Raw genomic sequence first — 12,376 nt, forward strand, 5'->3', positions numbered from 1 at the left:
CTTTTTTTAAAAAAATCTCCAGGGACACTCCGTAGGAGGGGGTTGGAGAGGAGGGGGGAGGTTGGTGCGCGTCCCCGCACGCCTCCCCCGGGCGCGCCCCCGAGGGGTCAGAGGGCGGGCGCGCACGGGGAGTAGGGGGGTGTGTCGGCGTCTGGGTGACGTCACCGGCCGCTTCACCAATGGTCGTCAGGGAGAGGGGAGCCGGCAGCCAATGGGAGGCGGGGCGGGTCCGTGAGTGGCATTAAGGGCGGGCTCGGCCGGGGCTGGGGGAGAAATGAAGTTGTGCTAAAAGGCTTTTAGCCGGAAAAGAAGTTATTAGGGCATTTCTCAGTCGCAATTAGGGCTTCTTCATTAAGCCCACCCCCACCCAGTATGTGAGAGGGAGAGCCGGGCAGCCGATAAAGGGGCGGGAGGCGGCAGCGCCCGGCTGCCCGCCGGCGTGGGGAGCCGCGACGGGCACCGACCGCGCCCCCGCTATTAATGAGCCAATTAAAGAGGGGTCCGCACCCTGGCACGGCTCGCTGCGGACTGCCCTGCGCGGGGACGCCAGGTAGGTGCAGGGGGCCCGGCTTCCGGGGAAGCGCAAAGAGGTGCGAAGCGAGGAGCGAGACTGGGTGCTCCCGCCGAGGGTGGGAGGAAATAGCGGCCAAACCCCGAAATTGGCTGGAAAAAACGCACGAGGAAACCGCTGTGCCGGGCTGCGGTCGGCAGTGAGTCCCGGCACCGGGAGGGGAACGGCGGAAGGGGGGCAGCGGGATTAATACAACAACCAGAAAAACGGGGAAATAAACAAACAACGAAAGCAGGGAAGGGCACCCGGGTTAGGCATTAAAAATGATTCGTGTGATTTCTGGAGGCCGCGGCGCTGAGTAGCGGAGCGCTCACCCACCACCACCGCTCTTCTTCCCGCAGAGGCTCCTACGAAGCCGCCCGCGGAGGCCCCGTTCCGGCAGCGGATCGCGGGAGGACCGGGATTACCATGACCCGCTTCGAGAGGCACTGCCCGCGATGAGTAGGAGCGGAGGCCCGAAACACCTCGTTTGGCTGCGGCGTCGTGCCACGGGCTTGTAGCTGTGTTGTTGTTGTTGTTCCCCCCCCCCCCCCCCCTGCAGTTGCTTGGAGTCTCTGAGCTGCATTGGATAAATGCCTTTCCCCCCCCCGAGAGACTTTTCAGAGCGTATTCGTTCTTTTGAAGAACGCCGCTCTGCTCTTCGGCACTTTGCTCCGTTTCACCCAACGGTTTCTCTGGGCGGCGGCCGTTCTCCCGCCCGATGCTCCGGGACATGAACCGCAACTGAGCGCTCCCCTCCCACCTTTGGATGAAGCTCCGGAGCTTAAACTGTAGGAAGGAAGGGGGAAAAAAACACGATGAAAGAGAAGTCCAAAAATGCTGCCCGGACTAGGCGGGAGAAAGAAAACAGCGAGTTTTATGAACTGGCTAAATTACTGCCCCTGCCCTCGGCCATCACCTCCCAGCTGGACAAAGCATCCATAATCAGGCTCACCACCAGCTACCTCAAGATGCGGGTGGTTTTCCCAGAAGGTAGGTGGGACGGCTCTCCCCCGCGCTCCCCTTCCCATCCAGGTGCCGCTTGGGCCGAGCTCTGGGGGTCGGGTGCGCTCTGCTGCTACTTCTCCCTCCCGTGAATGTCGTCGCTCAGTTCGTAGGACAGTTCTGCCGGGGGCTGAGGGGCTCCTGTCAACACAGAGCCAACGGGAGGTTTTCTGTTCCCGTCCGTGCGGTGGGCATCGCCGCAAGGCAAATGGGGGCGATCCCCCCCCCCCCATTTATAGCTGTACGTGGGGGAGCTAATATATGGGTAAATATTTACATAAGCCTATGCAAAGTCCTAAAGCCTTAGGTGCGGTGTGCAGGTATAGGGCGCGCTCCCACAGCGTATAAGCCAAGCGCAAAGCGTCGCATTATAAACCCCGCTATGTCCCGGCCTAAGGATCGCTGGGGAGGTCTGAGGGCGTTAATCGACCTCGGGAGTTTTTCATCGAATTCTTATACTCAGACGCACCCAAGCCCCTTAACGATGCGAGCGGAGGGCCTGCAGAGAGCTTCACTTTGCCTCTCGCTGGGCACAGCCGGCTCTTCAGTCCCAGCTGAGCCGTCTCTTGGGGTGCCTGGAGGGGCTCCAGAGAGAGCAGAGCGCGCGTTAAGGGGCCGGGATGAAGTTCTGCTCTGCTCTCGGTCTGTCGCTTCTGTGAGACATAGGGAAAACAAATTCGAAACGATTCACGAAGCTTTCATTTAGATTGAGATGTTTTCTGTCTGGAAGAGATGGTAGTGAGAAAGAAGACTGAGGGCTCCGGTCTTTTTTTTTTTTTTAATGATTTACCTAAAAATCAAAATCAATCGTTCGTTGAAATGCATGGGTACCCCAGAAACCCGATAATACGGACTTTGCATTTACTTCGGGTCTGCCGGTAATGCTTCGCGATCCCAGAGCGGGCACGGGGCCTGTCCTGGTTCGTTCTGTTTGTTCGTTTTGCTTTTAACGCGATTCGGAGCGGGAAGGAGCGGTCTTAACTCGACTTTTTAAAGGTAAATATTCGCTCGGGCCTGGAGGCGGCCCCCCCAGCGCTGCGGGAGTACATAGAGCCAAAGCCTTAGCAGGCATTTCCAACGTAGTGTATCCTGTAACCGCTTCTTTAAGCAACGTTTGGTATCTCTGAATAGCTTAGAACCAAAGAATGGGATAAGTGGGAGTTGTAACACCTGAAACCTTTGAAAAGAAAAGAGGGGAGGGGGAGGTGGTGGGTGTGGAAGAAAAAGTTAAAACTCTCATGAAACCACGCTGCCGTTCTATGCGATCTGTCTGCAAGGAAACTGAGCTGTCCTTTAATACTGTCAGCGCACACTTTATAAAAAGAAAGCTATGGCCAACTCCGCTGCCCGCGATGTTCCTAAAAGGATTATTAGCGGTGATCTGTCAGCTCCCGCCGTCTCAGCGGGCCGCCTTCCTGCGTGATTCCGAGCGGCTCTCGTCAATTACCGCCGCCGATGCAGCGGGGCTGTTTGATCAGACGAAGCATATGGTGTTGCTTGTAGGCTGCGAGTAATCACGGGCGGAGAAGAATGGCCGGGCCCCGTCCCGGGCGGCAGCGCGGGATGCCTCAATGCCCCGGGGAGCCGTGCGGCGGGGGGTGCGGGGCCGGGGCCGGCAGCTGCGGCTTTGAGCCGGGAGGCGGAGAGTGGCGGCGGGACCTCCGCGGCCTCTCTACGGGGGAGCTGCGAACGGAAAGAAGCGGCCGCCGAGGGGGTGGCCCCGCGGTGCCGTCCGTGCTGGGGGGTCGGAGCGGTTCCGCGGGCACTTGCCAGTATGTGGGAGGCCCTCCCTCCCCGCTCGGTCTGGGCACGCAGAGGCAGCCAGAACCTGCGGAAGGCGATAGATGCGGCAGGGGACGTTCTGTGGTTTTTCCCGGGGAGGGCAGAGCTGCGAGCGCTGGGGCGCAGCCCAGAGCCGGCCGAGGGCGGAGGTGAGCGGGCTCGGCCGAGCGGTGCGGCTCCCCGGAGGCCCGCCCGGAGCTTCCCTGCACGGGGCCTGACTGGAAACGGTGGGAATAAATGTACAGAACGACACAAGCTCCTCAGCGGAGGAAGTATCGGTGGGCGTCCGTCTGCGCGTCTGTACATCTGAGGGGCTCCTATGCGGGGAGGAGGAGGGTGGATGCCAGGGTCACTGTGAAAACAGGGGATTTCTGCCAGGGCCGTGCCCGCGGAGCCACGCAGTCGCTGAGCACCGTTTGGTTTCCGTTTCACTGTCTGAAAGCGTGATGCAAAGCGGTGGCACCGGGTGAGCGCGGCTCTGAGGGAGCGCAGTGTGGAGTTCCAGCTGCAGCTCCGCGATTCTGTTTAAGGAGTGCAGGACCTGACTCGGGCCCGGCGCCCCATTGCCCTGCCCCGAACCCCCCGAGGAAACTGGCAAAGACGCAATACCCCCCCTGGCTGCTGCCTGGCACGGGCCGGCTGCTGAAACTCCTCTGGCTCGGGAGGAGAGAGCCGGTTTGTTTGGGGTCGGCTTTGGGAAAGATAATGTGGAGAAGATCTGCTAGATAGCTGAGAACGGTGGAAAGAGCTTTATTATTATTACTGAAGGGAAAAAAAAAGAGAGAGAGAGAATGAGAAAAAGATAAATACCTTCCTAATAAATTCAGTCCTGTGTTAACGTTCATCGGGGAAAAAAAATTCCCTGATATTTCATTGTATCAGTGAAGGCAACGAACGTAGCATCAAAATCTGATGGAAATAAATCCGAGGGCGAAAATAACTTTCTTTACCTAAAGATGCGATTCCTATAAGCAGTGCCGGCGTCCAACAGTGAAGGTGGAGGGAAAGAAAAAAAAAAAAAAGGTAAAAATAATTAAAAAAAAGAAGGGTGAGGCTCTGCATACATATATATTTAAGTAAGGAATATTTCCAGGGTCCTCTTCTCACCCGAACGAGCAGGGAAGGACTGTTTGCCTTTCTGTCCTATGAAGACGGATCGCTCCCACTCAGAGGCGTTCGCTTTCCCAGCCAAAATCAGCGGCCGCGTTTACGTAAACTTTCGCCTACCATTTCTATAGTGAATCTCTTTATCTCGTTTTATTTTAAACTGGGGGGGGGGGGGGGGGGGGGGGGGGGGGGGGGAGAGCGGGAGGGAAGCAGGAAAACAAAATCCGTTTCCCACGTGGATAGGTGATTTAATGCTGTTTTTCTTGCTGCTAAGGGAAATGATTGAGCATTGGGTTTCAGCGGTGATTTTCGTACAGAAGTTTTTCTCATTTAAGCCGCAGTTTACTCTGCGCGGTACCTCTCTGTGCTTAAGTCGAGTTTTGATGTGAACTTCACATGTGAAGTGCAGCGCTGAGCTCTTAGCGTGAGAGCTGACAAAGGCACTTTAACGGGTGGATACAGTCAGATTTTCTTTACAAACCCCTCTTCCCTCCGTAGGGCTTTGTGAGTGCTGAAGGACCTTTGCAGCTTGTGTGTGATCAGCGTAAACCCTTTCCTCCACTGTTTGGTCGGAAAAAGCGATATTTGAAGTTCGCGTCTTCCCTAAAACCCAGAAGTATGGATGTGGCGCTCGAAAATTTGCCTTTTTTTTTCTTTTTTTTTCTTTCTTTTTTTTTTTTCCTCCGCTATGGGCACGGCTTCGTTTTGTTTGCATTTCGGAGGGCAGCTCCATTACCCTCTGTGTGTGCCAGAACGCTGCGATTTCTCTCCAGTGCGGCGAATCGGTGTTACATCCACGGCCGCTCCCCCGGCAGGGCCGTTTGTTCAGGCGGCAGAACGCTGCCTCCCTCTTACTATTATTTCTCTAAAGGAAGCGGGACGCTCGCTTCTATCGGCTTCAAACGAACGCATCTGATTTACCGAGATAATAAATCTTGACGAAACCCCGCTAATGGCATCCGCAGGCATGAGCAGCTTTTTTTTTTTTTCTTTTCTTTTTTCTTCCCTAAATTTCGCTGCTTCCGTTCCGTCTGAACCCTCCGACGGCGACTCGCTCCCTCACGGAAGCCTCATTTGGCAAAGATTTGGAGTTATCATTAACCACCGCGTGTTAAATTAAGTGAGAAATCGGCCCGGCTGGGCGGTGGCACAGCGAGGGCTGCTGAACGACACCGTTCCTCGAGGCAGCCTCGCTGCGCGCTGCCCCTCCGCCTTTGCAGGGAGGCTGTGACAAAAGGCGGAGGAGCTGCGCTCGGCCGGGGCGCCCCGAGGTCTCCCCGCTGCCACAGACGGCCTCCCTGGCCCCCCCCACCCCGAGCCCAGATCCCCCCGAGTGAGGCTTGAGTTGGGCTCTGCGCTGAGTGCTTTTGGAAGGGGGGCGGCCGATGGCCCTGCCGTTGTTTCCTCCGCGTTGAATTCGGATCGCGCTGAGGTTGGGGTAATGGTGGTAGCTACTTGGAAACGCTGGCAAATCAACGCCAAGAAGATAAGAGCTCGCGTCTCCTGTCCTCCTCCCTATCCCCCTTCTTCCCCCCCACCCCCCCTTCGCTACGGACAGACAAAGAGGACTGTTGATGTTGGGGTCGGGGCTGCGCTGCGGATGCTCACGGAGGAACTGGGAACCCCGAGATCTTCGGGGCTGTCCGCGCCTCTCGGAGCCTTCTGCCTCTGAGTCCCGGCCCAATTGGCAGTGATTGAGCGCAGTCCCTCTTGCTTGGGATTTAGGGGCGTTCGGCAACGATATCGCGATGCCAGCCGGTGCCTTCATTGGCTGCTGCTATGAGGGCTCTGAGCGACCCAGCGGGGCGGGGAGGCAGCGCCCCAGCGACACGGAGCTGCGGCGTTGGCCGTGGGTCCGTCCGTGGGAGGCGGCGTGCCCGGCGCTGGGCGGGATGCGCACGGTGGGAGGAAGGCGCTTCCCTCGGACTGCCCGATGCCGTCCTCCCACCGAAGAGAGCGAGGCGTTTTCTGCCACTTCCCTCACTTTTAAACGTGGGAAAACTCCGATTTCCCGTGGAGAAGTGCTGAAAAAGCTATGACTCAGCACTCGCGGACCGAACTGCACCAGCGCACGTCCAGCGCAGTTTGAGCGCAGCCTCAGAGCGTGCAGTTCGGTAACGGGCGTTGTTAGAGAACTGAGCAAAGCCTGTCCCTAATGCCGCGGCTATTTTGTTTTGACATTTATTCATTTATTTATTTATTTTCCTTTCTCCCCCCCCTTCCCCCCCCCCCCCCAATGGAGGACATCTAGGTCGAATTGTTTACCTTCTCAGGAAAAAAAAAATTCCTCGAGTGGAGGAGGTTGTTAGATAGGAGCCTATAATCTATATCTTGTCGAGAGTATAAAACTCATTCCGAAAGAAAAGCTCGATCCATTTATTTTTGCTGCTTGCAATAACACAGCTGGATGATGCCTTGAGCTTGCGCTGCACGATTGCTCATCATTCATTCGCCAAGAACCGGCCTAAATGGTGCCTGTGGGATTAGGTCAATTTTAGTGGATCTACTTCGCCTCATTTGGTTACTAATTGGTTTCTTGTTTTATAAATCGAAATCTCATTTTCAGGAAATTACAAAGCCCGTGCAGCCAGTCCATTGAGGTAATCCGTGGGTCGGGAGTATTTAAATGGAAATGGTTCGACAGTGCATCAAGTATTAAGCAACAGTAAAACTTCGCCTCTGTTTCCACATGAAATGTGAGCTCGCGAGCTCCTTAGATCCATAATAGATACATCGCTTCTAAGGCTACTTATGTAAATATGATAAACCGGACCCCGGCGGGGGAGGGGAGAAAGCAATTTTTATCTACAAAGGTTAATGTGGCATATCTTGGAAATCTTCCAAAATAGATTATGTTTTGCTTTGTCTTCGGCCACTTTAGCTGGGAAAATCCTTTGCCTAAAAACGGTTTAGTTATCCTTTCCCGCACAAAGCTGCTTGTTTCTATTCCAAAGCCATTATTCCGTTGGCTCTCCAAATCACAAGAGAATCTTTAGATCTTGTTTCCAGCGTAATCCTGAAGCAAAAGGGAGAGCTGATTTCCTTGTTTTGTTTTAAATAGACAATCAAAGGATTTGAGGAATTTTCTGCGGTAGGTCAAGTGCAAGATAGCTCAGTTCGCTCCCCCGATAAAAGGAAACTGGATGTTAAAGCGAACGGAGGGGGGGTGGGGTGGGGGGGGAATAATAAAAGGGGAATATTGATGGAGGGGTTTTCTCTTAGAAGCTCTAAAGGCAGTATTTAGAGGGCGTCGGGAGAGCCCGCCGGTCTGCGCTTGTCAGTGTAGAGAAGTCGTCTCCGGCTCGAAAGTGCTGAAACATCTGGGAAATGCGAAGCGTCTCGAGTGTTAGCATTGCCAGAAGCCGGCTCAGGTAGACGAGTGAAAACGTTTAATTATGAAACATTAACAGCCGCGGCCAAACAGCGTGAGATTTCCACCCGAAGCGTAACGAAGGGCTCAGTGCTCCGTGAAGAACGGCGTTCCCGAAAGAAGTTAACCTGTAATGTCGACGAGCTGTTCATTAACCCGCAGAGGTCGGGTTGTTTTCCCTTTTAGAAGGAGAGTAATTAGAAGCCGTAAAGCCAGATTAATAAACAACTTAAATCCTAGGCGAAGAGCGCAGCTTTAGCCCAGAACAGGGAAACTGTTATTCAGATTTCCCTTCCAGTGGGGGAAGCTCTCAAGGACCGGCCTCGACAGGGCGTCCCGGAGCGTGGGGAAAGCAAAGATACTGCGGTTTCTCTTCTCCCTTTCCCTGGAAGCCGTGAGAGACGTGTCAGCTCCTGACCGGCTTCGGGGGGGGAGGGTGGTCCCCAATGGGGGATAGATGTGCCCCCGGGCAACCCCGCTGGGGAGGGCGGCAGAGCGACTGCATTTCGGGGGAGGGAGGTGAGCCCGGGGGCTGGGGACAACATCACCGGGTCCCCGTTAATTGACGCGGAGGAGTTAAAGGGAAGGATCCTATCTCCCGCTGGCACTCGGCGCGGGGTAGAAGCGGGCAGGGGCCAGGACGCAGGGATGCTGCTGGCTTCTGAGGGCCGTGGGTTAAGAAGGGGGAAACGGCGAGGAGGCGGGCGAGGAAGGGGCCGCTCGGGATGCCCTCTCCGTTCGCCTCGCTCGGGTGTAGAGCCGAGGTGAAGGCGCTCGATATCGAGGGATGCCCGCTCTGCCCGCTGCCGCTTTGCGTGGAAATCCCCAGAGAAAGGGGGCTCGCCTTCCCGAGCAGACCTTGCCTTCTCCGGCCGTCAATCAGCATTTCTGTACGTTTTGGGGGTTTTTGTTTGTTTGTCTGTTCGTTTTTCCTTCTTGCTTGAGCCTTACTTAATGGCGTAAGCTTAAAATGTTTTTAAATGCCCCGTTTGGAATGATTTCAGCAACAGCATCGTTAAAAAGCATTGCCTATACATAGATTTACTCCGGCCGAGTAATTTTCCTGCGGCTCTTATTCCTTCTCACTTCGCATAAAACGAGCGGAGTCTGAAGCACAGGTCAGGTCCGTCCTGAGGCCGGGGAGGGAGAGGGGGGGACTGGGAGGCAGCACACGCCCCTGGGCACTCCTTTACGCGCTCCATGCAGCCAAGGGCCGCCCCGAGGGGCCGCTTTGTCGGGCACGCCGCTTCGCCCAGGTCTTAGGAACCAACTTCCCCGTTAACCAAAAATAGGTGTTTATCTCCCACAGGAGTTAGATTTAAACTAAAAAAATAAAAAAATAAAAAATAAAAAAATCCACCAAAGAGGCTTTCCCGTGCAAGGAAATCACATCCTCGTTTCTGGACGGTTGTATGCATACCTGTTTTAAAGCGAGTCTAAGCAAAAATATTATAATAAAAAATAAATAAATAGAAGAGGTTCACTCCAGCAGCCCAACAGGAGTGGGTTTGCCACCTCTTCACTTTCCTTTTTGTGTGTGTCTTAACCGAACAGGACTGGGAGAAGCCTGGGGCCACTCCAGCCGCACCAGCCCGCTGGATAACGTCGGACGGGAGCTGGGATCGCATCTTTTGCAGGTACCGCTCTGGAAACGCGGTATTAACGATTAAAGAAACCAGTCCCTCTTCTGAGCTTTCGGTTGCCACCGTGACTAATTTTTAAGGGTTCGCGTGTTTAATTAACCAAAAAAAAAAAAAAAAAAAGTGGGAGGCGAGGGAAGGGATGGATGAACTCCTCTGCACAAACGCAGTTCAGGTAGAGGAAGGAATATTAGAGTTACTGTATCCATGCTTTGTGTGTGTGTGTGCGGGGGATTGCGTGGGTTGTGACACATCCTTAATAGATTGGGGTCTCTTCTGCTGCCTCCGCACCCAGAAGCCCCATTTCCGTCTTCTGAAACGCGCTTGACAAATCATCCCGTCCCACACAGCCCTTATTCGCTCCGCGGGGAGGCTTACATTCCCCTCGCTTGCTCAGCAGGGGCTAACATCCCGGGGAGTTAGAAACGGGGTGGCAGTGCTCGGAAATTCTCGGGTGGGCATTGGTCATCAGCGGCAGTTCTGCGGGCTGCGGGGTCACGGTTATAGAGGAGTCCTGCCCAGGGCTCCGTTTCCTTCCAGCTTTCTGAATAATCGCAGCCTGAGAGGGAATACGTCTTGTCTAGAATAACACCCCCGGAGGACGGTACTTTATGTGTCGGTCTGTCTGTGTCCATCTCTCTGTCTGTTGCTCCCTCTGCCGACCCTTTCCCCAGACGCTGGACGGTTTCATATTCGTGGTGGCTCCGGATGGGAAGATCATGTACATCTCGGAGACCGCCTCGGTGCACCTGGGCCTGTCTCAGGTAGGCTGGGGGCCGGCGCGGGAGGGGTCTGCGGAGGGGGCACCGGTGACGAACGCTTCCCTTCCTCCTCTTCCTCCCTTCCTCCTCCTCCTCCTCTCTCACAGGTAGAGCTGACCGGCAACAGCATTTACGAGTACATCCACCCCGCCGACCACGACGAGATGACGGCGGTGCTTACAGCCCACCAGCCCTACCACTCCCACTTCGTGCAGGGTAAAGCGTGTCCCCCCTACATCCCATCGTCCCACGTGGACGCGGACCCCTTCCCTCGCCGCTCACCTCCCCTCCGCCTCCCCTCTCCTCAGAGTATGAGATCGAGCGGTCCTTTTTCCTGCGGATGAAATGCGTACTGGCCAAGAGGAACGCGGGGCTGACCTGCGGGGGCTACAAGGTGGGTGCTGGGGGTACACAGCCCCGCCACGACACCGCGGGGTGGACGCGGATTGAGCTCTCTGGGCTGGCCCGGCTCGGCACTCTTTAACGTGACACTGAGTGCCGTTTGCCCCAGGGGCAGCTCCTCACTGAGCTCGGCCGTTTCCCAGTGCTCTGAGAGGGTCTCCGGGCCGGGCACAGCCCAGACTGCTCTCCGACCTTGAAGCGGGAGACGTTGTGACACGGTGCAGCGCAGAATAAGGAAATCTGTTGGAATAGCTCCAGGAAGAGATGCTTAAAATAGACAACTGAGGTTGGAAGTGCACAGCAGCAATATGCAGGGAGGAAACGTACCTAAAATCTATGCCTAAAGATGCATTCTGGATCGTGTCTGCTCTGTCTGTGTAATAGATACATCTTATCCATGTGACACATGCACACATGTAAACTCTCTCACACGCATCCACTCTTCATTACAGAGCTGTAACTGCCTTGGCACTTCCTCGTCTTCCCTTTGGAGAAGAATCATAAAAGCGTAGTTAGGAGGTGGTCCAAAAACCACTTTAGTCAGTGGGGAAAAAAAAGAAAATAAGATCTTGTTGACTTCTTTAACGGGCCTTAGATGAGAGCTGAAGTTCCGTGTGGAAAAAAAACAAAAAAAAACCCCACATCCCAACTGAAGGGAAAGCAGAAAGACTGGGCTGTGGGTGTGGGGGGTGAGGACTGGAGCGTCGAAGTTCATAGCCCCCATGCCCAGCAGCCGTGTGTCCCTGCAGGTCATCCACTGCAGCGGCTACCTGAAGATCCGGCAGTACAGCCTGGACATGTCCCCTTTCGACGGCTGCTACCAAAACGTCGGTTTGGTCGCCGTGGGCCACTCGTTGCCTCCCAGCGCAGTGACAGAGATCAAGCTGCACAGCAACATGTTCATGTTTCGGGCTAGCCTGGACATGAAGCTCATCTTCCTAGACTCCAGGTAGTGCTGAGGCTGCCTCCAATCGATTCCTCGCCCCTTTCCCCCCTCCCCCCCCCTCCGGCCCCTCCTATCCTCCTCCCGACTGATTCTGGCTGCTGTGTCCTTGTAGGGTGGCCGAGCTCACCGGGTACGAGCCCCAGGACCTGATCGAGAAGACCCTTTACCATCACGTACACGGCTGTGACACCTTCCACCTGCGATGCGCGCATCACTTGTGTAAGGATCTGTGCTCAGAGTACCTCACCTCGCCTTCTCTCTCCGCTAAAGGGCTTTGGCTGTGTTAGGGTCCGCCTCTGGGCTGGGGGCAGAGCGGGCAGCACCCGCGGCGGGTGCACCCCTGCGCAAACCCTGGGCGCTCAGTTCGCTTCGAATCCAGCTCAGGGAAAAGCCTTTTCTCTTGCTCCGAAAAGGCTGTGCCAGTGCATTTCAAACACTTTTGTTCCCCTTCTATCGAGTCTCACAAATTATATCTGCGTGGCTAAATTCGCTGCAGCGGTGAGCCTACTTCAGAGAGCAGTTCTTTATTCTATTTTGATATCACGATGACGTTAATACATGGATAGATGTATAAAAAGGATATTAATTTCCGGTAAGTTTCCTTAAGGGGAACGTCAAGAGAAGAGATAAAAACCCAAAGCCACATTGAGAGAATTCAATCTCGATGACGATATGGTTGGGTGTTGGGTTCACCCCCCCCCCCCCCCCCCCCCCCCCCCCCCCCCCCCCCCCCCCACCAACCGCTGTGTTTGTCCTCGATCTCCCCAAAAAGCCTTTGGAAAGGGGGGAGGGGATGCCCGGGACTACCCTTTC

At 55.2% G+C, this 12,376-nt stretch overlaps 1 protein-coding gene across 4 annotated transcripts in view; it reads left to right on the plus strand.

The window, feature by feature from the left end:
• The first annotated feature begins 265 nt into the window (after positions 1-265).
• SIM1 (SIM bHLH transcription factor 1) overlaps positions 266-12,376 on the plus strand; it is a 46,589-nt gene continuing 34,478 nt past the window's right edge. Inside the window, exons 1-8 of one of the 4 annotated variants that reach the window (XM_040697741.2) lie at positions 266-550; positions 913-1,543; positions 9,369-9,451; positions 10,039-10,218; positions 10,323-10,431; positions 10,524-10,609; positions 11,367-11,566; positions 11,676-11,782. In XM_040697741.2, coding sequence (XP_040553675.1) covers positions 1,369-1,543; positions 9,369-9,451; positions 10,039-10,218; positions 10,323-10,431; positions 10,524-10,609; positions 11,367-11,566; positions 11,676-11,782 — 940 coding nt within the window. In that variant the 5' untranslated portion in view covers positions 266-550; positions 913-1,368. Of the gene's footprint in view, positions 551-912; positions 1,544-8,071; positions 8,705-9,368; positions 9,452-10,038; positions 10,219-10,322; positions 10,432-10,523; positions 10,610-11,366; positions 11,567-11,675; positions 11,783-12,376 lie in introns of those variants that run through there. The other 3 variants (XM_004940356.5, XM_046939179.1, XM_004940357.5) reach the window with 3 other exon arrangements.

The sequence above is a fragment of the Gallus gallus genome, chromosome 3 (assembly GCF_016699485.2).
Source record: "Gallus gallus isolate bGalGal1 chromosome 3, bGalGal1.mat.broiler.GRCg7b, whole genome shotgun sequence".
NCBI classification, from domain to species: Eukaryota; Metazoa; Chordata; class Aves; order Galliformes; family Phasianidae; genus Gallus; species Gallus gallus.